The following is a 25,497-nucleotide window of genomic DNA, read 5'->3' as shown; positions in this document are numbered from 1 at the left end:
ACTCGCTGCCCCGGTGCCCTAACACGGAGGAGCCATCGCCAACCGCCAGGAGGCGGAGGAGGATCGGGCCGTCCATCGAACGTCCAGCACCACCGCATAGCACCGCGAGGAAGAGCCTCTCGGCTGGTTGAGGAACGAGCGGCAGCATGTCAGGGAACCGGACTATAATTTTTTTTACCTCTCTCCCCTCTCTCTTTCCGGTCGCTCCGAGAGCTCCCGTCCCCGTTGTCTCGTCTCGTCGCTGCATACCCCCCACCCCACCCCCCCCGAGGGAGGGGGAGGGAGCTTGCACAGTCGCGGGGGTACCCCCCGGCCTGTGAGGGGTGATGGGGGTATGTAGTAGAGTAGGCGGGGCGAGACCGTGGTTCGAGGCCGGTAAGTGATTGTTAATTAGCGCCAGTGGTGCGCGCACCGGCCTCGCACCACGTAGGAGATTGGGAGCCTATAAAGAAACAATGGCGACCGGACCGTCGGGAAGAGAGGACCGGGCCAGAATTTATGCTATGTTTGTATTTATATTATGTTTTGTTCGCCGGCGGTCGTCCGTGAGGGGCCGCCGGCTGTTATATTACTTTATTAAATGTTTAAATGTTTGCCGGTTCCCGCCTCCTTCCTTCCATTTTATTGAGATTTATTACATCATGCAAACAAGGGAATAACTCCATCTTCAAGCACAGGTATCACCTACACAAGACTTTATCACTATACATGTAAACTTGCAACAATCGTTTTCAGACCTTGTACGTTCACTCAGGTGTCAGTAACATTTAAACACTCAAAAACTCGCCATGCGAAATTAAACATCATCGCATACCTGTCAGTCAGGGGAGTCAGTTTTCTCGGGGAGTCCCCGGCCAGAAGCGAACAAGTCCCCAGACTTTTCAGTATCAGATTCCGGCAAGACAAGACCACTTTCGACCACAACATGTCCAGATCCAACCCCAAGTTGAGGAAGAGCTTAATATCGTAAGGTTACAACAGCCGCCCGCCTCAATCCACCTCAGCAGTTCAAGCCAGCCATCAGCCACCATGGGTAGCCACCCATGGACCACCCAGTCGAGAGATTTCCGCAGATCATCCCTCCAGCCGCATTCCAGAGCACATCTCCTACCAATGCCCTGCCAGCAGCTGACACTTCTAGCCACCCAAGTTATGCTAGCTAGCTACCAACCAGAGCACGGGCTCATTCATTCCACCTTCATTCCATGCTGGCTCTTGGCCAGCGGTGCCTTCGTCACCCACTAGCGTGAGGCTGCCTCCACAAGAAACTTAGGCGCTGGTCCCGAGACTTTACACAGCCAGCGTCTGCCATTCCCTCCCTTCTCTCTATTCCATCAGCAATGCCAACGCATCGGCTATAGAACCGCCTCCCGTCTCAGGAACCATCAGATCACAGACTCTGGCCTTTTTCGGATCTCTCAGATGCTCTGAAATGACCACTACATCTAGCTTTAACTCTTCAGTCCGCCCCACCATCTCTGACTTAGCAGTGCTTGACGCAGAAACAATCTCTTTCCACATCAAGCAAAGTAAGACAGATCAATTCAAAAGAGGCCATTTCATCTACATATTCAATCTTCAAACACCCATCTAGCCTTACCAAACCCTCCTTGCCTACCTACATTTCAGGAGATCAGTGGCAAAATCCCCATCCAATCTGGCTTCCCAAAAGAACATTTCTCTAGCCATTCCTTTCGCATCGGCGCAGCTACCACAGCCGCCCAAAAAGGTTTCTCCCAGCCTGAGATCCAAGCTCATGGCCACTGGACGTCAGAGGCCTTCAAAAGCTACATCCGTTCGGACCGATCCCTCATCAAAGAACCCCATCGGACCATAATCTTCCAGAACATCTAGCATCAATCTACCCTCAAACTCAGGCCAAACTCCTTCATTCCAGACTGCTCTTCTAGGGCCAGTTACGCAGCTGCGACTGCTCTACAGGGGCCCGTACCTCCATCTACATTCAGCAACAGCAGACATCACTCCATAAGAGGCCAGCATCGCAGCAGCGTCTGCCCCACAAGGGCAATTGCCTCCATCTTCGTTCTGCAGCACCAGACATCACTCCCTAGAGGGCAGCAGAAACCACCCCACAAGGGTCCGTGCCTCCATCTATGTTCTGCAGCAGCAGACATCACTCCCTTAGAGGCCAACATTGCAGCACCGACTGCCCCACAAGGGCCGTGCCACCATCTTCGTTCTGCAGCAGCAGACGTCACTCCCTTAGAGGCCAGTATCGCAGCAGCTGCCGCCCCACAAGGGCCCGTGCATCCACTTAAACTCTTCCACAGCAGTCTGAACTCATCTAGAAGCCGGAATCGCCTCAGCGACCGCCCCAACAGGGGCCAGATCCTTCCTTCATCTCTATGTTCAGCCGGCACCCTTCCTCCAGAAACCTCAGAAGTTCGCGCTTCAGTAACATCTGGACTCTCTACCAGACTCGGCAACAATGGCTTTCATACCAAGCAAGAACGGGTCACAAGCACCCTATACCAGCCTTGTTTTGGGGTGTGTGTACATATTTACTGCTGCAGTCCTGCACTAGTTCTATCTCTTGTGGGGAGTGTTCCGGGTTCAGGCTAATGCCGGATTCGGAGCCCTCATGCCGACAGCATGTCAAATACGCATACCCTCAACCCTACTCTATTATCTGCATAGGCCAACTCCTGAAATACTATTTACTACAATTACTACTGGAAGTGACATTGATGCTGTCTTTTGTTTAACTCGCGCAATTGAGATGAAAAATAAAAGTCATGTCACCTCCAGGGCTCCGTAAATAACACATGATGTAGCTGTAGCTACAGTTGTGTTCAAAATTATTCAACCCCCGCTGAAATTGATTGTTTAGGTCGGTTTGACATTGATTATGATCATTCAGTCATCCTGCTTACAATTAAATCAAAGAGGCACGTGTAGGTCAGACAAATATAACATAACATTTATAATGAAATAACCACAAATGTCTTTTCTGAGCTCACATCATTATCAGTTTTATTCAACCCCCAAGTGACATTCAATCTTAGTACTTAGTACAACATCCTTTTACAGTTATAACAGCTTTTAAACGTGAAGCATAGCTTGACAAGTGTCTTGCAGCGATCTACGGGTATCTTCGCCCATTCATCATGGGCAAAAGCCTCCAGTTCAGTCACATTCTTAGGCTTGCGCACTGCAACTGCTTTCTTTAAGTCCCACCAGAGGTTCTCAATCGGATTTAAGTCTGGTGACTGCGATGGCCACTTCAAAATGTTCCAGCCTTTAATCTGCAACCATGCTCTAGTGGACTTGGAGGTATGCTTGGGATCATTGTCCTGTTGAAAGGTCCAACGTCTTCCAAGCCTCAGGTTTGTGACGGACTGCATCACATTGTCATCCAATATCTCCTGGTACTGAAGAGAATTCATGGTAACTTGCACATGCTGAAGCTTCCCAGTACCTGCAGAAGCAAAACAGCCCCAAAGCATGATTGACCCCCCGCCATGCTTCACAGTAGGCAAGGTGTTCTTTTCTTCATAGGCCTTGTTCTTCCTCCTCCAAACATAGCGTTGATCGATGGGCCCAAACAGTTCTAATTCTGTTTCATCAGTCCACAGAACACTATCCCAAAACTTCTGTGGTTTGTCCACATGACTTTTGGCATACTGCAATCGACTCTTCTTATTCTTTGGGGACAGCAAGGGGGTGCGCCTGGGAGTTCTGGCATGGAGGCCTTCATTACGCAGGGTGCGCCGTATTGTCTGAGCAGAAACTTCAGTACCCACATCTGACAAATCTTTTCTCAGTTCCTCAGCAGTCACACGGGGACTTTTCTCCACTCTACGCTTCAGGTAGCGCACAGCAGTCGAAGTCAGCATCTTCTTTCTTCCACGACCAGGTAGCGTTTCAACAGTGCCCTTTGCCTTGAATTTGCGAAAGATGCTTCCTATGGTGTCTCTTGGTATGTTTAACATCTTTGCAATCTTCTTATAGCCATTGCCCTTCCTGTGAAGAGTAATCACCTGTTCTCTTGTCTTCCTGGACCATTCTCTTGACCTCACCATGTTTGTAACCACACCAGTAAATGTCTAGAAGGAGCTGAGTATCACAGTCATTTTAAAGCTGCCTAATTGGTGCTTATTAGGCTTTATTGCTGCTCCCTGATATCCACAGGTGTTTTCAATACCTGATTGAAAACACTTCATTGAACCTCCTTGTAGGATTTCATTCTGAATACAATTACAAATGTACACTAAATTCCCTAAAACCATTTACAGCATTGGGGGTTGAATAATTTTGAACACAACGGTGTATCTGTGACTGTCGAGCCTTGACATGTTATTAACATGTACAAGGTCCATCAATAAAAAAGGGCCCACGGCCACCTACTGTAGTTGATGTCTTCTTTATCCGAAGTTGTACCAGCATCTTTTTTTGGAGGGTATTCAACTCAACTCAATCCTTGTTGCAAACTCATTATAGCTGCAATTCCGTATTGCCGACAGAATGCAGTGTTTTAGCATCTATATTGTAAAAAGAGAAATGGCTGTTTGATGCCTGCCTTTTGCACCAGCGATTTCATTGACCACTACCCAAGCTTGATCGACAGCCTACAATCTTAAGTTAAAAATTCAGCACGGCTAATGCTATTGCCACGGCTTTAGCAGACTGGGCGGAACGCTGGCAAGGAGACTAGTCTCTGTTATATGATTGGCTGAGGTGCCCTTCGTGATCCATGATAGCCTTCATGCTCCAAATGTAAGTATTACAGACCCATATCTCCCAATTATAAGACAATCTTTGGTACAACTAACAAAAAAAACAATTCAGCATTGAGAGAGAGAAAAGCATGTCTTCTGTCATTGTAGTGGAGTAGGCGGGGCGAGACCGTGGTTCGAGACCGGTGAGTAATTGTGCATGAGCGCCAGCTGTGCGCACACTGGGCTAGAATCACATAGGAGATTGGGAACATATAAGAGAACGAGCGACCTGACCGTCGAAGAGAGAGGACTGGGCCCGAACATATGTTAAGTTTATATTTATGTTTGTGTTGACGACAGTCGTCCGTGAGGGGCTGCTGGCTGTTTATTTACACTGTTTTTATTTAATTAAAGTCTGTTTAAATGTTTGCCGGTTCCCGCCTCCTTCCTTCCATATCTTGAATCTTGTTACAGTCATCAATCATTATTTTGAGTTCATTTATCCACCAGCCGTATCACCCTGTAGCCCAAGACTGGTTGCCCACTGAGTCTGGTCAGTATCTGGATTGGAACCTTCCTGGGAAAGCTAGGTTTCTGCAGGAAGATGTGTGGTGTGTGCTGAGCGCACTGGCGCTGTTGTACTGTGGCTGACTTTGCATCATTCAGGTGGATGATGCACACTGGTGGTGGGTGATGAGAAACCTCCCTCATGTGATTTTAAAGTGCTTCGGGTGTGCAGCAATGACCAAATAAAGTACTTTATAAATACTTCATTCATTCATTTCTGTCAAAGGCAAGAACATAGTTGTGCTTTGTCAGTCATGTGGAGATAAGCAAAACGCTCTCTCTCACGAAAAACAACCTGAAAGGGCAGTACAGCACGGTTAAACTTCTTCAGAAAGTAACATTACCGGGCACAGAGTGCAATGAATCATCTTCTACTTTCGAGTGCCGGGCTGGTATTAGCAACAAGTTATGTTTTGTCAAACAAGTTTTTACTTTTGCAAAGTTCTTTGTTTCTCAGGACCCAGGCACCACTTTCATTTTCACATATTAGTGTACAGAATAACTTAACTTTCAATAACAATAGTATTAATAAATTGATGCTTTGTTTGTTATGCATCAGTTAAGGGCCCATGCTGTGGACCTTAATGGTAATCAGGTGGAAAACCCTGTTGACATCATGATCCATGTAATCGACATGAATGACAATCGACCAGAGTTCATCCAACAGATTTGGAATGGAAGTGTTCCTGAAGGATCTAAACCAGGTACAGACCTCAGTGTTAATGTACATAAGAGTACATCCGGATGTGAAAGACAACGTGCCAGTAAAATTCAAACACATGTCAGTACACTGTATAATATAAGTTGTGTATCATCTTCCTTTTTTTATTTCCATAGGGACATCAGTTATGACTGTAACATCAGTGGACAAAGATGATCCCAAAACTGCAAACAGTCAACTCCGCTATAAGATTGTGTCCCAGAATCCTGCCAGCCTGAGCGCCAACATGTTCACTATTAACAACAAGACAGGAAGTATCATCACTGTTGCAGCTGGGTTAGACCGAGAGGTATTTACACCTTCTCTGACAGTAGGAAAAAATTACTTCTAAAAAGAAACCTCGATTGTTGCCTTCATATTCATACCTAGGATTCTACGACATATATTTTATGTTGCTAATACATAAGATCTACTGTTACAGTTTTAGTACATGCTGGTAACATTGTTAGTACAGGTACATTTGTTTGTGTGTGTAAACATTATTCTATTACAGCACACACAATCTGTCCGGTGAATCAGTCCTGTGTTACGATTGCATGTTTGCGTTATCTTATTATCAATAATGTAAAACCTCTTTGTGACCAAGCAGCGGGATTGCAACGACACAAATCCCAACATACGACTACACCACCTTGGGACTTTCACACAAATATTTACTATAAATTAAAGCTAAGCTAATTAAAGGAACAACACAGGTTCAAGTCACTCAAGCAGAGACATGAGGGAGTGAGTGGGCAAGCCAAGATAAAGACGTAAGCTTGCGGAACTGGTGCACTATAGTGGGCTATTGTCTGTTTGCTTTTATTGGTTCTTTGTATCTGTTTTTCTCTGAACTATGCGCTTAATAATTGTTTATTTGTAATTATCAGTGCCATTTAAAATGTACATTTTGTTTAATATTTTATAAATAATAATAATAAAGTGTGTGTCGCCAAATAGCCAATTTTTTAATACAGTATTAATTAGGTGAGTTGAAGACAACTCATTCTAGAATGAAAGCATTTGATAAGCAGATATTTTATAAGTAGTGTAGGCACAGCATATGATTGTTAATGAAAAGATAAAGGTGGTATTATTTTAAGAAATATATTTTAAGCAAAAATATACTGCATGCAAGTCTTGTTTTTTGTGTATACATACGCAGCAGAGTAATCATTAATCATCACCAATATTTCGTGAATATTCATGTTTTATTTTTAAAAATGACTAAATATCAAATTAGCCTGAACAAATTTACTATAAGATTGCGATGCCCTTTGTTTTTGTTTTATAACGGTGGTAGCCTAGATGGCGCCAAAACCGCCACCATAAGAAGAAGAGAACAAGGTGGAAACATTCTTTTGGAGGCGTGCTCTACCGTAGTGCACTGACACGCCCCATAGCGAACGTGTTTCAGCGTTGACAGTGGCACGCTCCGCTGTAGTGGAATTAGGTGACGAGGGCACTTGCCGTTTTATACTATGGGTGATGGCCGATCCTAGGCCAAACCTAACATTACTATGGGGGCACACCCTCCTTCCACATCTTCAAAAAGCTTATTTTACTTACTTGTCGATTATAAACCGCATTGTTTTCTTGCTCTTTCTGGTCCATGCAGTCCGTGTTATTTTAGACAGATAATAAGCCATCGGGCATTATCTGTTGTTCTGAAGGTTGTTTAAAAGACTTTAGGTTTCTCTCAGAGCTGGAGAGTTACATGTGATGCATTTTTGGAAGTGCTGACCTCTGCGGAGGCGGTCGCTGAGGCTATGCTAGCTTTCTAGCGAGCAGGCTGGGTACGTTGAATGCCCTTGATTAGCATTGATGTTTGGGAGCTGATAGCGAGTTGAATATGAGTTTGTTGAAGAACTGGACTCCACTCATGTAACCTTGAATTGAGCTGGCTTGGTGGTTTTTAAAGAGTTTTGGAAGGAGATGATGGTGAGGACAGAAAAATTGGGAAAGGGAACGTTGAACGCCTGGTGAAAAGACTTGAAGCTTTTCCATGCATTGAGATTAGATTGGAGGGTCCTGAGGAAGACGGCTTGGATGTTGGAGTTTAGAGAGGCATGGAGGCGGGTTTTTAGGGGGTGGTTAACCGGAATATCAGCTCCAAATAGGGAGCTACTGGTGTTGGCAAAGGGTCTGCTTCAGGTGACAGCAGCCTGAACTTCTGGAAGGCAAAATGAGGAAGGGCGTCAGCAATCTGATATTTTGATCCGGGAATGTGTTTGGCAGTGAGAATGAACTGGTCACAGGCTGAGATCCAGATGAGGGTTCTGAGGAATGGCATTATGGCGGGGGAGTGGGAGCATCCTTTGTAAATACAATGAACAGTTGCCTCGTTATCACAATGCACGATTATGCTGGAAGCAGACCACTGTTTTCCTCATAGGGATGCTGCGACGACCAGTGGATACAGCTCAAAAAGAGCTGAAGATGCTAAAGCCTAAAACAGATTTAAACTATAATGTTAAAGATCTTTAGGCATAGGCCCCGTCCGATGAAGGAATCATGAAAAAATGATTCTGATGTTCCTGCCTGAAGATAAGGCAGGGGCAGAGCCCACCCCAAAAGAGAAGGTAAACAGAATCAACCCACCAGATGATGTATCTCCCTGCGGTTCCTAAAGGAGAAAGTAAGTGTCTGTCAGCCATGGTTGAAACATGAACATGAGGTTACAATATACATGACTTCTATTGAAGGTGGCATGAACAACATCTTTTAAGGGTAAATAGTTGCATATCACTGTTTTTAACAGAACCTCCAAAAGTGATGACAGGCTTGCCGAAGCCAAGTGAACTAGCCAGAGCCTGCACCGGCTGATTGGGGTTGCAAAAGCACAAAAAGAAATCATAAAATAAACAACAAACATAAAAACGACAGAGCCTGCACAGGCTGAATGGGCATGCAAAAGCCGACATAATTTTCCAGAAGCCTGCACATGCTGAATGGGCTTGCAAAAGCATAAAAATAAATCATAAAATAAACAACATACATATAAAATGACAGAGCCTGCACAGGCTGAATGGGCTTGCAAAAGCATAAAAATAAATCATAAAATAAACAACATACATATAAAATGACAGAGCCTGCACAGGCTGGTTGGACTTGCAAAAGCCTACAAATTTTCCAGAGCCTGCCGAGGCTGAATGGGCTTGCACAAGCCAACATATTTTTTCCCGAAGCCTGCACAGGCTGATGGGTTTGCACAAGCAAACAGAATTTCCAGAAGCCTGTACAGGCTGAATGGGCTTGCACGAGCCGACAGAATTTACCCAAAGTTTTTCGGACGCTGTTATGAGGCTTGCCAAAGCCGTGCTATAAGTAACCTATACTTATGCCACCACCACCAGTAATTGCAAAGTAAGTACCTTAAGCTTGTGGAGAACGCCTGCTGAGCATCCAGGATGGTTTTAGAATCCAGTCTTATATAGGATTCGAATGTCATAGATGACCATCTGCCTAGGACCTTAATTAATAATTACTATAAACGGGAAATTACCCTTTGCGCTTTGAGTAAACCAGTTCCTTGAAAATGGGAATAGTAATAGGAAGGAGTTTATCCATGATTTTGGGCGTGGAAAATAGACCCGGATAACCGGGATCATGTAATCTGGCATGTAATTTGATATCTGATAGTAATCTGCATATAGAGGATATTTTAAGATTGCGAAATTGGTATTGATGAACTAAAAAGGCACGGACAGTCGAAACTAAGATTGGAAAACTGTTAATGTGAAAGGCTAAACGGAACGCTGTGAACAGGGACCAAGAAGAATTGTAGGCTTTAAAGGTGGAAGATGTTACATTGGTACGTTGGTCATTGGGCAGAGCATCAGAAAGACTGAAAGCGAGAGAGGGCATCAGTGATTTCGTTAGAGTACCCCGGAATATGTTCATCTTTAATTGTAAAACTGTGTATAATTGATTGCCTAATAATTCTTCTCATGATTGACATAATAGCTAAATAAGGCGATCTGCCTTTATTAATAACCGCGACTGCTGCTTCGTTATCGCAAAACATGATAATGTGTTTGCGAGACCAAGCTGAACCCCATAGGATGCAAACCACCGCTATGGGATAGAGCTCATAGAGAACAGACAAGGCTGATCCAGCCACCTCTTGGCGAACCACTGGCCTTGGAAAAAAGCTCCGAAACCTATAGAAGGGGCTGCGTCAGTAAAAAGTTTAAGAGCGACGGAAGACTCCGGAGTGTCGTTATGAAAAAAGGAGATACCATTCCAGCTGTTCAGCAGGTGGGACAAGAATGTCAGATTTGAGAGGCATCCTTCGTCGATGTCAGAACCCGGTACACACTCGGGTAGACGGTGTGGAAAGTGGTTGAACCCAAAAGGTGAGGCAGACACAACGATGCTTGCAAAAGGAGGATTTAATGGTCAAACAAAAAGATAATCCATCAAGCACAATCCATCTCCAAAATAATCCACAAAATGATCAATCCAACAAGGGTACATCCATGAAAGGTAATCCACAAAAGGGTATCTCGGAACCAACAGGAGAAAACAGAGCGCACCGTAATACGGAACGGGCAGTAACATACAAATTTAACAGAAGGAACTAAGGGCAAAACAGGGTGTATAAAAACGCTCAAACAAACGAGGCACAGGTGTAATCAATAAACAAATAAGTATAACATTACCCCCAGGCGACCCCTGGTGGCCAAATGGTGACAGTCGAGGTGCACGATGTCACTGAAGTTAGCTACTAAGTGGGCGAGATCTAGCAAACGACATACAATAGCCCTGGCTGTGGAATAATGCTCATGGCAAAATTGAGGTGGCCGAGAAATGAGAGCATTTCCCGTTTAGTAACTGATTGCGAACCGATAAAAGAACCAATATAAGAACGAATTCTCGAAAGTTTGTCCATAGGAAGAGATTTGCATTTTAACAGTATCCAGCCGTATACCGAAAATGTCGAGAGCAGTTGTCGGGCCAAGTGTCTTCTCTTCCGACAGAGGAACTACCACATCACTAAAAATGTATTTAAGTGTATCTAGGATGGGGGTTTTGTGCGACGGAAAATCAACCAATAGAAAGTCATCGAGTAGATGCAGAACGAATGGAATCTTGCAAACGTTAAGCAGGATCCAACACAGTGTCTCTGATAGATTGTTAAATATATGCGGACTACTCCTGCAACCGAAAGTGAGTCCAACTGAGAAGTAAAATTTTGATTGCCTTTTAATGCTGAAGAGTGCACACTCAGCAGGGTGAATAGGAATAATCTTGAAGGCTTCTGTGATGTCAGCCTTAGCTAGCAAAGCACCCTGCCCAGCCAATTTAATTAGCTGAATACCGTTGTCTACTGAAGCATAATACAGGGAAAAAGGCTCTAGGGGAATCCATTCGTTTTGTTGCTGTAGTATTAGAATGTGTCGAAGACATGTCAAAAATCAACCAACCACAAAAATCAATCAAAATGTCCTAGTAGCCAAACCGAGAAAATTACCTTGAAGAGGAGAAAAAGGAGGAGAATTCAAGGACCCAAAAATATCACCTTTATTGACTTCCTTTCCCAAGAGGGCAGAAACCACATCTGGTTCAGCTAAAGCTGACTGTAGGTTTTTTGCGACGTAAGAGAAGGACAAGGGGGATAAAAAATCTACCCTTGGGCCATAATCTACGAATGATGGATCAGGTTGGGATGACAAGTAACTGGATAGTATGTGAATGTTAACTGGAGTGGGTGAAGGGTGACTTCTTAGAATTTTTTCCTGAACTGGGGCTTTTCCTTGTTGCTAACTTACGCGGGACAGTTATGTCACTCATGCGTTAGTTTCTGCAAACAAAAGAGAGGGTAAGTACCATCCTTTTATACTACGTACTTTGGGATGATAAACCAGTAATTAATTATGATGTGGGGAGTCTTCCTGATAGGACTTGCGCGGAAGCTTACATTTTTGTCTGCGGAGCCGGTCACTGCGGTGATGCTGGCTTCTGCGCCTTAGAGGGGAATGCCGAGATTTTTGAAAACCTGCTGGACTTTTGCTAGATGCGCAGCCGGAAACGAGTCGGGACAATAGATGAGTAAAAAAATGACGAGCACATAACACAAGGTTGGAATTGTACTGCAGTGTTATCGTGAAAAAATTCTTTTTGCCACAGATCCTTACACATCGTCATCCTTTGGCATCGAAAAGAAAGTATATTTGCGTTCAAGGCACACAACACACCATCTCCTGGACATGTTGTATACGCAACACTACCAGAAGGGCTAGTGGGCAGGTCAGAGTGTTCCTGTTTCGCTGGAAGGCGGGGATTGTGCTGATACGTTACACTGTGACGTGTCGATGTTACACTCGAAAGATTCAAAAGCCTAATGATTTGTTCTGGTAGTTCGGTGTCGAATCCTGACTTGGAAGCCGATATCTTAATTCATCATGGACTTTTTGGATTAACAATTTCGCAGATCGTTAAAATTGAAGGAATGCTACTAGTAATTTTATAAGATACATGAAACCTGCTCTTTAAACGCTTCCTCTGGGAAGAGCCCCCCTTCAAGCAACGTGACTGACTTTGACAAATGCAAAGATTATCGGTTAAATGATCCATCTCTCACCAAGTCATAAAGACACAGAAAATTCTGGATCGCCTTTTACCACTTGCTTCTATCAAGCATGTTAACGCAAACACTACATCACCAGAGTGCCTTACTCAACTTTATTTATATAGCGCTTTTAAAAAAAAAATTGTTACAAAGCAGCTGTACATGAAACATTTTGGCTATAAGCAATAAGTTTAAAGCTATAAAAGTAAAAATTTGTTAAATAAAGTAAAAACACAGAAGATAGATACACACATACAGGTTCAAACACACACACATACAAAACACAGACTCAGAACTTCACACACACAAAATATACTGTGTTCTAAATATTATGCAAATTATATCTTTCTCGGATTGTTCTTATTTGTCGATGCAATTGACAGTCAGTATAATTTTCAAGTAATCAACTGTTAAGGTACAATTGGAATTTTATTGAACAAACCTCCCAATGATAACAGAAATTATTTTAAAAATTAAAAACTCTTTATTTTGAATACATAATTTATTATGAAATGATTATGCACAACAGAGTTTGAATAAAGAACTGTATAAAGAAAAACTGAAAATGGTATTGAAAATGGTGCTTATAATCCCGGCCGACACTAAGATTCATCACAACTTTTCCATTCAACTTGGCTCATCAACCATCACATCCCTCTCTCTTCATTAAGTTACATTTGCTCCATATAGTCACTCAGATCAAATTCAAAGCTCTGCTCTTGGCCTACAAGACCACCACTGGTTCGGCACCCCCACATCTTCACTCGCTAATGCAGACTTATGTACCCGCCAGATCCCTACACTGCAAACGAACCATGTCTTGTAGTGCCATCCCAAAAAGGTAAAAAAAATCTCTATCACGAACCTTCTCTGGATCGGTTCCACATTTGTGGAATGATCTGTCCGCTGCTACAAGATCAGTATATTCTATAGCCATCTTTAAGAATCGGCTGAAAACACATCTCTTCCGTCAATACCTGACTGATCAGTTCTGATTTCTATTTCTTTTCTACAATATCTAAAAAATAAAGAATGCTTATTTAAGCTTGATAAGCTAATCTTGGGTCTGTACACTGCAGAAGGCTTTGTGAGACATTTTTTTGTTGCTCTTATGCTTTTTGTTGTCCTAATGTTTGACCCAATTGCTTCCATTGTTTACGCAACTTGTAAGTCGCTTTGGATAAAAACGTCTGCTGAATGACTAAATGTAAATGTAAAATAGTTTTAAGATGAGATTTAAAAGTGCTAAGCAATTTATATTGCTTTATCTCATTCGGTATTCAAAACGTACCGGCACAAGACAGCAAACACAAGGGCAATAAATACAAAGCAAATAATGAGGGCAACAGGTGAGGGGCATGAAACAACAATGACATGATAATTAATGAGGGAACGAGGAGGTGGGGTCAACAGACAAGACAGGAGAGCACATGGCACACCAAAAACAAACACTGGCCATGTGCTTCCTCATAAAACACAAGTGACTGTCATTGTCCTGACACAAGACTAGGAAACCATTAATGAGAGAGACAGGATCGTGAAAATTATGGTTGCAAAACTATATTGCTGAATATATGGATATGCCACATCTTTTTCCTGTAATACAATATAACATTTTTGTGCAGCTTAAAAAGTGCTACACAAATGTGACATTTCAAAGGAAACCTGAATTAAATGTGAACATTAAGACAAGTGGTCTCTGTTTGCAGAAAGTCCCACAATACACACTGATTATTCAAGCCACAGACATGGAAGGAAACCCAACATACGGTCTCTCCAACACAGCCACTGCTGTGATCACAGTCACGGACGTCAATGACAATCCTCCTGAGTTCACTGCTGACACTGTAAGCTCTATCCAATGCTGTTAAATACAAGAGTACTGTAAATGCCTGTAATGACATAGCAAAAAAAAAACAATAAATACACACAACCTATTTTACTGTACTTTACAAACAGTTCTTTGGTGAGGTATCAGAGAATCAAGTGGATGTAGTCCTGGTCAACTTGGAAGTCTCGGACAAAGACCAACCAAACACAGCAGCGTGGGACGCTGTGTACAGGATAACAGCAGGTGACCCCATGGGTCATTTCTCTGTGCCCACGGATTCTGTTTCAAATAAAGGCCTGGTGACAGTCATCAAGGTAGGAAAACTACACAACGACACACACAAAATAACTCTTTGTTTGAACACATTTCAGCATGGTTGAGGGTTCCACATGTCAATCATGTTTACATAACATCATACTGACCATACGCACTCTTTTATCCAGACGCGTCCTTGCGAGGATTTCTATGAGGTTGCATTTGTCGGGCGCATCTGTCATAGGGGTTTATTAATTCAGATAGCAACTTTTACATTTCAAGTAAGACAACTGCTATAACGTATGAGCAGACAAATGCAACCTCCAGAGGACGCTGCCTTCCAATTGAGACGCAGGTACAGAAATCCTGGCCAGGACGCGTCTGGGAAAAATGGCACGTATGGTCACCATACCTAACATGAAATATTTTCATGAATTTTCAACATCACTTTTTCAACATCATCAATTTTTGAACATCATGGACACCATACTAGATATTTTATTCAGAAGCGTCCTGGCCAGGATTTTTATAAGATTACATTTGTGGAGGCTTAGTGTCTATTTGATGAAACTTTTAAACAACTTTACAGAAGATTGAGTGGCGTCTTTGATTTATTCATTTGACTTTGTTTGCATCTCCCGCATGAAGCCTATTGACTATGAGGTGAACAGAGCATTTGTGCTGACGGTAGTGGCTGTGAATGAGGTTCCTCTGCAGAGAGGCGTCCATCTGTCCCGTCAGTCCACGGCCACCGTCTCTGTCCAGGGTCAATGATGTAAATGAGAGTCCCTATTTCGAGCCCAACCCCAAACTACTGAAACTTCAGGAGGGTCCCCAAACAGAGTCTGTAATAACCACCTTCACTGCTCAGGATCCAGACCGCTTCATGCAGCAGAGCCTCAGGTAGACAACACTTTTATTGTACTATCACAGATTTTTTTGTGAAAGAAGTTGCATGAGGTGTGCACTGTCTGTAAAATTAAATATCCACCAGACACATTAAATCTGTAACAGACCAAGCTTGTGCATTTAAATGGTTATTTGTACTTAAATGTGTCTTGATTGAGTCTTAAATACAATAGATCAATTATATACAACTTTTTCTTTTCATTTTTAGTTTGTCATTAGGTTGTACATTCTAAAACAAGTTGTGGTGATAGTGTTCAGAGACATTTTATGGCAACTCACCTTGAATAATGTCAAAAAGTGACCAGTATATCTATTATATCTAGGATCATTGAATCTGCACTCAAATCATCACATGTGTCTAATTTCTTTGAATTTGTGCGTGGCATTTATGAGACCTTCATGCCATGTAGCGATTCACAAATGTGACCCTGTACAATAAAGGGTCGATTTGTCCAAATTTAGATTTATACATCATCTGAAAGCTGAACATATAAGCTTCTAGATGATGTATGGCTTGTTAGGAAAGGAAAATATTTTGTTGAGATACAACTATTTAAAAATCTGGAATGTGGAAAAAAATTGCCTTTAAAGTTGTCCATTAGAGGGGCTATAGCAGGCCATTGCTAAGAAGAAACCGATTGGTTTTAACGTTCTCTATGGGCTTACCTCTGTAATGACGTTGTAGAGCGTCAATAAACCCGAAGGCTGAAATTCTAAGCTTAACATTGATACCAACTAGAGTCGGTTATTCCCAAAGAGCGGGCATCGGCGAGCGAAGTTTGTTTTTCCGGGAATTTTTGTTAGCGATTTTGCTGCATCCACTCACAAAAATAAAGTTAATTTATATTTATCCTAGGAAATTTACAAAATATCTTCATGGAACATGAGCTTTACTAAATATCCTAATGATTTTTTTTTAAAAATTAAAATGACCGTTCTTGAAACCTGACTGGTTGCAGTCCAGGAGATTCTTCTGAGTAAGGAAGGAGGAGAGTTGGTCAAACACAACACGTTCTAGACACTTGGCAATGTGTAGGAGGAAATATACTGGTCTGTAGTTTCCTAGCAGTGCAGGATCGAGTGTGGGTTTCGTCAGAAGTGGGGTAAAACGGGCCTCCTTTAAAGCTGTGGAAAAGTACCAGCGTGGAGGGAGGAGCAGATAATATGGGTGAGAGCAGGGACAACTGATGGAGCGATAGCCTTAAAGAGAGGGGTGGGGATGGGATCTAATGGTAGGTAGTCGGGCGTTTAGAGAGGTGAGTTTAGGAACGGTAGCTTCAGATAGTAGAGAGAATAAGGAGAGTGTGTGCGTGTCAGAAGTTAGGACAAGTGGCTTTGGATAAAAGCGTCTGCTAAATGACTAAATGTAAACAAGTTTGTGAGGAGGTGGTGTGGAGAACTGGCTGTTGATGGCAGTAGTTTTGTTTATAGAGTGAAGCAAAATCTTTAGCTGTTAAAGCTGACAAAGGTGGGGGAGCAGCTGGACAAAAAAGAGCAGAGAAGGTTTTAAAGAGAGTACGAGAGTCAGATGCACTGTTGATCCTAGAGTGGTAGTAATGAGTTTAAGCAGAGGAGACATTAGTGTAGAAGAAAGATAGAAGAGACTGATAATGACAAAAGTCAGTGGGGTCATTAGATTTGCGCCACTTTCTTTCGGCTGCCATGAGCCAGGAGCAATGCTCACAGAGAACATCAGAGAACCAGGGGGCAGAGAGCATCGCCCGGGCTGGTCTAGAGGTGAGTGTGCATACGTCTTCTAGGCTGGATGTAAGAGTGGAGCGTAGAGTGTCAGTAGCATCCAGTAATGAAAGCTGCTTCAAAGAAGGGAGTGCGGATGAAACCACAGAGGATATGCGTGAGGGAGAGTGAGAGTAGGTTACTCCTAAAAAAGACCTGTGAGGTTTCATGTATTATGTCTGGTGTAAACAGGTTGAGGTCAAGAGTAAGAAACAGGTCAGATGTATGCAGCGGAGAGACTTGGATATGATTAGTAGTGCAGTGGCGTGTGTATATAAGATCCAATTGGTCACCTCATTTGTGTGTAGCTGTAGTTGCGATTTTGTCAAGGTCAAATGATGAAATCATATTGTGGAAATCGTTGGCCTGTGGTTTGTCAAGGTGGATGTTGAAGTCCCCAAGCACAGCCAGAGGAGTACCATTCTCAGGAAAGAATGATAGAAGTACATCCAACTCCTCTACAAAATGTCCAAGCTGACCTGGGGGATGAGAAATAACTACACCCTGAAGTTTAGCGGGGTGTATTATTGTAATAGGATGCAAATCAAATGAGTTGTTGTCACACGAAGATTAATTTGAGATAAGTAGGCCAGTTCCTCCACCTCTTCCTGATAAGCAAGGGGTGTGGGAGAAAACATCATTTTTGGAGGAGGCAGAAGGAGTGACACTTTCCTGTGGTGGTTTAGGATCATAATGATTGGCAGTAGCCGTATTGAAAATGCTTTGTTTACAGTAGATTGGCAGTTCCATAGGCCAATAGGAAAAGTAAGTGCTGCACTTTTGGACATGAAAAGAGGGTTGCTTTCCCTACGCAAGAGACAATTGATTTACGAGATGTAGTGACAGATGGGATTCGAAAACACATAGTCAAGAGTGGATAATTGGAGAGATAAGGAAAAATGTAAACTGATTAAACAGAAGAAATATAGCAATTAAAGTGCAATACTCAGGTGCCTTGTAGTTGTCCTTGCTTGGTGGAGGTAGAGACGCAGATCTTTGCACTTTTTGGTCTTGACACGATTAGGGCTGCACACAATGATGTTGATGCGGTGGACAAACGAAATATATATGCTCTGGGTTGCGAGTGAATTCACCAGGACATGCCTTCGATGTTACCACAACAATGAGACGTAGCTAAGCTTCCAGACCGAAACCGTAAAACAGTGCAAGAATATACGTAAACAAAACTCGACTTCAGAACGTGTTTGAACAGCAAACATATCCGACAGCAAGGATATGCATGACTCATTGGGTTTTGTGTTAACATTGACGCTCTGTCTCTCTCTCATCAGATACAGCACACTGTCTGACCCTGGAGACTGGCTAAGAATTGATTCCATAAATGGGCGTATCACAACCATCAGCATGTTGGACAGAGAATCTCCCTATGTTCAAAACAATATATACACTGCTTCATTCTTGGCCACTGACACAGGTATGTCTAATGTGACATGAAAACATTTGAATATGCTGCCTCTGTTCCTGCTTTTGTTTTCTGAAAACTGTCTAAATAAAACCAAACAATTTCTTGTTAAACCGTCAGCACGAGAAACTTCATCAGTTTTATCTTATTATTTTATCTTTCATTTTGGATCCAAATCAACAACGTGTAGGGTTTTCATTTTAAAATCAAATTTCTATTTAAAAGCAACACCGCTATAGCATGCACCCCTTATTTTAGAAGGTGGCAACCCCATGCAGACTATACACAATTATGCCAGTAAAGAATGATCGTTACTCATTTGGACCTCTTGTAGCATGGCTAGATGCATTAAAACTTGGTTGGTTGTGAATCTTTAATCTTAATCAGGGTAAAATGGAGATTATTGTGTTCGCACTCCCATAAGGTCCCCTGCGATTCTCTAGATTAATTAAACAAAAAATATAATTACTTATGTTCTTTACATAGGCACTATATTTTGGGCACACTCTCTTATTTAATTAGTGCTTTAAACAAATAATACAGTAACTCATAAAGATAGCTTGGTATATTCTACAATTATTGCTTAGCTCTGACAAAATAATAAATGCTTCTAAATATTAATACTTCCTGCCTATTGCCTGAGGAGTATGAAGTGCCTCATTCAGGATCCGGGTTGATGGTTGTGGTTTGTGGGACGTTGCTGGTTTATTTAATGCGAGTTGGAACAGGGTAGGGAGGAATAGACGGGTTCCCTTTCTGTCTGTCTCTCAACGTTGTGCGAACCGCCAGATGGGGTTTGTCCCTTGAGAACCTATCAACTAGCTTCGATTCAACTTCGACTAGCTTAGAAAAGGCCAATTAAAATGGCGAATGAAATTTGCATGCCGGACTACGCCCCCGGATATTCGGGTATTAAAGAGACACGGCCTGCTGCATTGATTCACCTTTTGTTCTTCGCAGCCTTCACACATGATCGACTTAGAGTCTTCAAACTCTAAGCCGAATAACTGCTGAATTTTTACGACGTGATGCAGCAGACTTCCCCCGGGTGTCTCGGCAGTTCCAGAAGTGTTCAAGTTTTTTCTCTAAAAGAGCAAATTTCTCCAACTTGGCATTTCCCAATGTTCTCATGGGTAAAATACACTCATCAAGAGGAGGGGACGGACACGATGGCCGCCTCAAGTGTTCGGTTTCCATCACGCTGGGGCAGCCGTTGTGGATATGTTCTGTATGTTCACGATTCAGAAGTTTGTTCCCACGGGACTTAGCCACCACCTTGTATGCTTCCCATTCCGTGACAGCGGTGGCTATGGCCCTGCCGTCTGCTACGGTGAGCAGCGAGGGTGATATGAGGATTACTTTTAGAGTTAAAAGTATTTTGGGAAAAAATATGTGGACTGAAGTAGTTAGCCGCGAGGTGCAGGTCCACCTAGGGATGTCATGGGTTACCAAGGTAGGAACCAATCATACGAATACATAAGACAGAACCCCCCGAGTCGGGGAGTTACAACATCCGGTAGCACAACCACGGTTAGAGCTATGTGTGGATAACTTAGAAGGTACCCGGCCTAAGGGGCAGGGCTGCTCTGCCCAGCCCGCCCACAGGGGGGGCTTGCTTAGTGAGGGATGGAATGCCTGTTCTTCGCCCCGTGGGGGAAAGAATGGAGACTAAGTAGCACACTGACCCACCTATGGAAAGGGGGGAAGGTACTTTCGCAGGCATAAGCCCTACCGGCTGCCGGTCCTACATGTTGCCATGCAAGACGCGGGCTTACACCGGTTCAACACGGAGGTTGTAAAACCTTGCGAAGTAGTTGGGCGTAGTCTAGTGCTCTGCAGATGTCTGCCAGAGAGGCGCTCTGCGCCAGTGCCTACGAGGAGGCTATACCCCGGGTGGAGTGAGGTCTCACTTATAGTGGGCACGGGCAATTCTGAGATTGGTAGATGGATCAGTGCGCTACTCTCGCTTCGCTGACCTCCAAAACAGACAAAGAGCGGATCAGAGCTCCTGAAGCTCTGCGTGCGGTTCGAGTACAGGCACAGTGCGGGTACTGGACACAACACGGATGGGGTTGGGTCTTCCTCCCCAGTAAGGAGCGCCTGCAAGTTCACCACCTGGTCCCGAAAGGGAGTGATTGGAACTTTGGGCACGTAGCCAGATCGAGGTCTCAGGATGACGTGAAGAATTCTCTGAATTAGAAACTTTATAATTAATGGTGAACAGTGGTGGTTCTAGCTTCTATGGTGCCTTTGGCGAAACCCCTTCTCAACACAACCAAGTGCGCACCCAACCCTAGCCCGAACCTTGAACTGAGGTAAGATTTTATCAGTTTTGCATTGGAAAAGGACCACTCTGCTTTAACTACAGTCACTGGTAGAGTGACACAAATCCCGATAGCAGTCCCCAGATTTGGGTAAGTTTCAGAGAGTCCCCTTTCATGCCTAAACATCAGCAGCTCAAGCAGGGTCACGGCCTAGATATATGTCTTGATTCTGCCTCTTTTGGTAATCTTTACAGACCCACGGATTAAGTGTGAGAGAGACATGGCATGGTATTGTATTGTCATGCCATGCGCTCTCTCTGGTCTGGTCTTTGTCCCCCCCTCTCATTTCCCCATTATTGATTGTTAATGATTTCATTGCCCGCACCTGTTCCCCTATTGATTTGGTTCCCTATTTAATGTTCTTGTGTTTGCTGTCCTGTGCTGACTCAATTTGCTGTGTACCTCTGTGTATGACGTTCAATCATTTCATGCTCTGTGGATTTAATCTGTTTAAATCTAGTTCAAGTTGAGTAGTTCTAGTTTATGTCAAGTGTTGTTTTAGTTTAGTCCTGTCAGTTTCTTGTGTCCTGTCAAGTCTGTTTATTATTATTCCTTGTTCAATGTCGTTTACCTCCTCGTGGGTTTTTGTTTATCAATTAAAGTCAAACTTCCTGCCTGCAATTGTGTTCTCACTCCTCATAATATTCTTGACCTAACGAGTCAGCCCACAATGAACCCAGCAGGCAGCAATATGGACAGTGCTCAAGTTTCACAGCGATTCCGCCAGGCCCATATCCTCTTCGGACTGCGCCAGGGGAATTGCAGCGTACGAGTCTGCCTGGCCGAAACAAGGGGGACTGAGTCCATGAGGAAGAGTTAATAACCCTTTTAAATGACTGCCTCAACAAGCCCCTCAAATCGGTCGAGACTAGGATGCTGCTGTCCCTGTTCTTCGGGGACATGGTCAGGTAAGTGGTGAACTTGGCCACTGTCACCCTGGGGCACTCAGCTTCATCCACCTGGGGCTCCGCCGATCCTGCAATGTCCACCGGTCGTCATGGCAAGCGTGGTAGGAGGGAGTCAGCTTCTGATGCACCTATTCCGGAGCTAGCCGTACTACCTGCCGTTTCTCTACCATCTGCCACAAGTCCGATGGGTCGTACGAGGAGGAAGAGTAGAAGGAGGGCCTCTTCACTCAGGTCCAGCCGTCACCTAGCCCGGTCCAGCTGGCATACCTGTCCAGCAGGCATCCAGTCCGGTCCCGCCGGCATTCAGTCCTGTCCGGCTGGCATCCAGCCCTGTTCAGCCAGCATCCAGTTCATTTCAAGTGTGCTATTTGCATTTGGAATCTGTTGCTGTCAACTGTCAAGATGAGATCCAAAGAACTGTCACTATCAGTGAAGCTATCGATCATTAGGATCAAAAAACAAAACAAACCCATCAGAGAGATAGCAAAAACATTAGGCGTGGCCAAAACAACTGTTTGGAACATTCTTAAAAAGAAGAAACTCACCGGTGAGCTCAGCAACACCAAAAGACCCGGAAGACCACGGAAAACAACTGACATGGATGACCGAATAATTCTTTCCCTGGTGAAGAAAACACCCTTCACAACAGTTGGCCATATCAAGAACACTCTCCAGGAGGTAGGTGTATGTGTGTCAAAGTCAACAATCAAGAGAAGACTTCACCAGAGTGAATACAAAGGGTTCACCACAAGATGTAAACCATTGGTGAGCCTCAAAAACAGGAAGGCCAGATTAGAGTTTGCCAAACGACATCTAAAATAGCCTTCACAGTTCTGGAACAACATCCTATGGACAGATGAGACCAAGATCAACTTGTACCAGAGTGATGGGAAGAGAAGAGTATGGAGAAGGAAAGGAACTGCTCATGATCCTAAGCATACCACCTCATCAGTGAAGCATGGTGGTGGTAGTGTCATGGCGTGGGCATGTATGGCTGCCAGTGGAACTGGTTCTCTTGTATTTATTGATGATGTGACTGCTGACAAAAGCAGCAGGATGAATTCTGAAGTGTTTCGGGCAATATCATCTGCTCATATTCAGCCAAATGCTTCAGACCTTATTGGACGGCACTTCACAGTGCAGACAATGACCCAAAGCATACTGCAAAAGCAACCAAAGAGTTTTTGAAGGGAAAGAAGTGGACTGTTATGCAATGGCCAAGTCAATCACCTGACCTGAATCCGATGGGCATGCATTTCACTTGCTGAAGACAAAACTGAAGGGAAAATGCCCAAAGAACAAGCAGGAACTGAAGACGGTTGCAGTAGAGGCCTGGCAGAGCATCACCAGTGATGAAACCCAGCGTCTGGTGATGTCTATGCGTTCCAGACTTCAGACTGTAATTGACTGCAAAGGATTTGCAACAAAGTATTAAAAAGTGAAAGTTTGATTTATGATTATTATTCTGTCCCATTACTTTTGGTCCCTTAACAAGTGGGAGACACATATGCAAACTGTTGTAATTCCTACACCGTTCACCTGATGTGGATGTAAATACCCTCAAACTAAAGCTGACAGTCTGCAGTTAAAGCACATCATGTTCGTTTCATTTGAAATCCATTGTGGTGGTGTATAGAGCCAAAAATGTTAGAATTGTGTCGATGTCCCAATATTTATGGACCTTACTGTATGTTAAAATATGTTTTTGCAAGTTCTTTTCAATCAAGACACCTCTAACATTTAGGATCGTATAATGTAGACTTTAGAATTCGAAAAGAAAGCAGAGACATCAAGTTATTACATCTACAAAAAAAATACATTGCAGGCCTGACAAAATCCTTTTGACTTCAATCTTATTTGACGTTACATATATTGTAGCAGGATAATTATGTACTATTTTGACGGATACAACGAGAAAAATATTCCAGTCTTTATCTCCAAAAAGAGCCTCAACATCTTTTTAAAGTACAGTACAGACAAAATACTTACACTCATATAGCTCGTTTTAACACTGTATAGTTTTCCCAATGATTTACTTAAAAATGAAAGGGTGTCTATTTCTCACAAGATTAAAATGTGACAAGATTTCTTGTTAAGGTCTGGTTATATCAGAATGATGGAGGTTGATGGTGAAATTAGTATTGAAGATACCCTATGACTTTTGAATCATTTTATAATTTATTAAAATAGACGTAAAATGACATCCATTTGAGATACATTTTCAAAAAGCACCTATTTGCATTTTGTGATTTTCAGTTAAATAAGAGACAAAAAATAGTACATTTCATCACTGAGGAAAATCTTGTCTTGTTCTCGTGAACCCAATCTTGTGTCTTGTGTCTCTTCACACCCTCTAGTGTCTATACATCCAGCCATCAAATGCTGAATGCCGCTCCATTTTGCATCTCTGTGCGATTCCAAAACTCCTTCCTTCTGTGCTGGAAAAAGCTTGAAGAATTACAAACTTATATAAAAAAGTGAAAGTGATGTGAGGACGAGTATGGTGTTCCATACTAGCGATGTAAAGGTCATGGGCTGGATCACAGGGGAGTGCATAGTCGGAATCAAATGTATTATGCAATGTTAGTCACTTTTGATAAAAGTTTTGATAATTTAGTCCAATATTTGGGGAAAAATGTATTTACTTGTGTCTATGACATCACGCTATCCAAATTATTTTAGACTGCGACAAACCGGAATGGTTTTAAAAAAGCTTTTGTACAATAATAAAAAATTTTTTTAGCATCAAATGATCTGATTATTTAAAGTAACTGAAATAAAATCTAGGGAATTAAATTAGATTGGATGTTATTTGCATGCTTAATAATAGAGTAGAATAAGTAATTTTACAACATTGGCAGCTTAAAATGTGATAGAAACCCTCTTTTTAGACAACATGTATGGCTGCTACTACATGCAGTTTAGTGGTGGGATTGGGTGAAAAGTATTGATACTTGATATTGACTAAAACGATGGAGATGTCATGGTCTTAGGAGCGGTTTCTCTCCATCACTCTGTTCTTGGCAGTTTTAATAATACAAATATTTTTCTCTCTCTCTTCAGGGTTTCCTCCAGCCAGCGGTACTGGAACTCTGCAGATCCATCTGCTAGATGTGAATGATAATGCTCCTCAGTTTTTCCCTTCAGAAGCGAAGATATGTGATAAACCTGAAAACAGTGGCATCAATATCACAGCGCTGGACGCAGACATACCCCCAAACACTGGACCCTTCATATTTGAACTGCCTTCTCAACCTGCTGAAGTGAGAGAAAACTGGACCATTACACAACTTAGTGGTGAGACTAATATTTTTATTGCATGTTTTTCCTACAACGCAATAAAACACAGAACAAATACTTGAACTGAAACACTCATTTCCAAATATGTGACCCTGGATCACAAAACCAGTCTTAAGAAGCACCCGAACATTTTTTGAGAAAGCCAAAAATACACTGTATGGGTCAAAATTATTGATTTTTCTTTTATACCCAAAAATGATTAGGATATTTAGTAAAGATCCATGAAGATCTTTTGTAAATTTCCTACCCTAAATATATAAAAACTTTATTTTTGTGAGTGAATGGCCTGC

At 42.9% G+C, this 25,497-nt stretch overlaps 1 protein-coding gene across 1 annotated transcript in view; it reads left to right on the top strand.

The window, feature by feature from the left end:
• zmp:0000000625 (cadherin-2) overlaps window positions 1–25,497 on the top strand; it is a 104,895-nt gene that overhangs the window by 50,164 nt on the left and 29,234 nt on the right. Inside the window, 8 exon segments of the mRNA XM_056744060.1 lie at window positions 5,806–5,950; window positions 6,084–6,256; window positions 14,230–14,367; window positions 14,480–14,665; window positions 15,255–15,368; window positions 15,370–15,509; window positions 18,545–18,687; window positions 24,971–25,204. Coding sequence (XP_056600038.1) covers window positions 5,806–5,950; window positions 6,084–6,256; window positions 14,230–14,367; window positions 14,480–14,665; window positions 15,255–15,368; window positions 15,370–15,509; window positions 18,545–18,687; window positions 24,971–25,204 — 1,273 coding nt within the window.

The sequence above is a fragment of the Triplophysa dalaica genome, chromosome 3, assembly GCF_015846415.1.
Source record: "Triplophysa dalaica isolate WHDGS20190420 chromosome 3, ASM1584641v1, whole genome shotgun sequence".
Lineage (NCBI taxonomy): Eukaryota > Metazoa > Chordata > Actinopteri > Cypriniformes > Nemacheilidae > Triplophysa > Triplophysa dalaica.
This window is presented reverse-complemented; position numbering and strand designations above follow the sequence as displayed.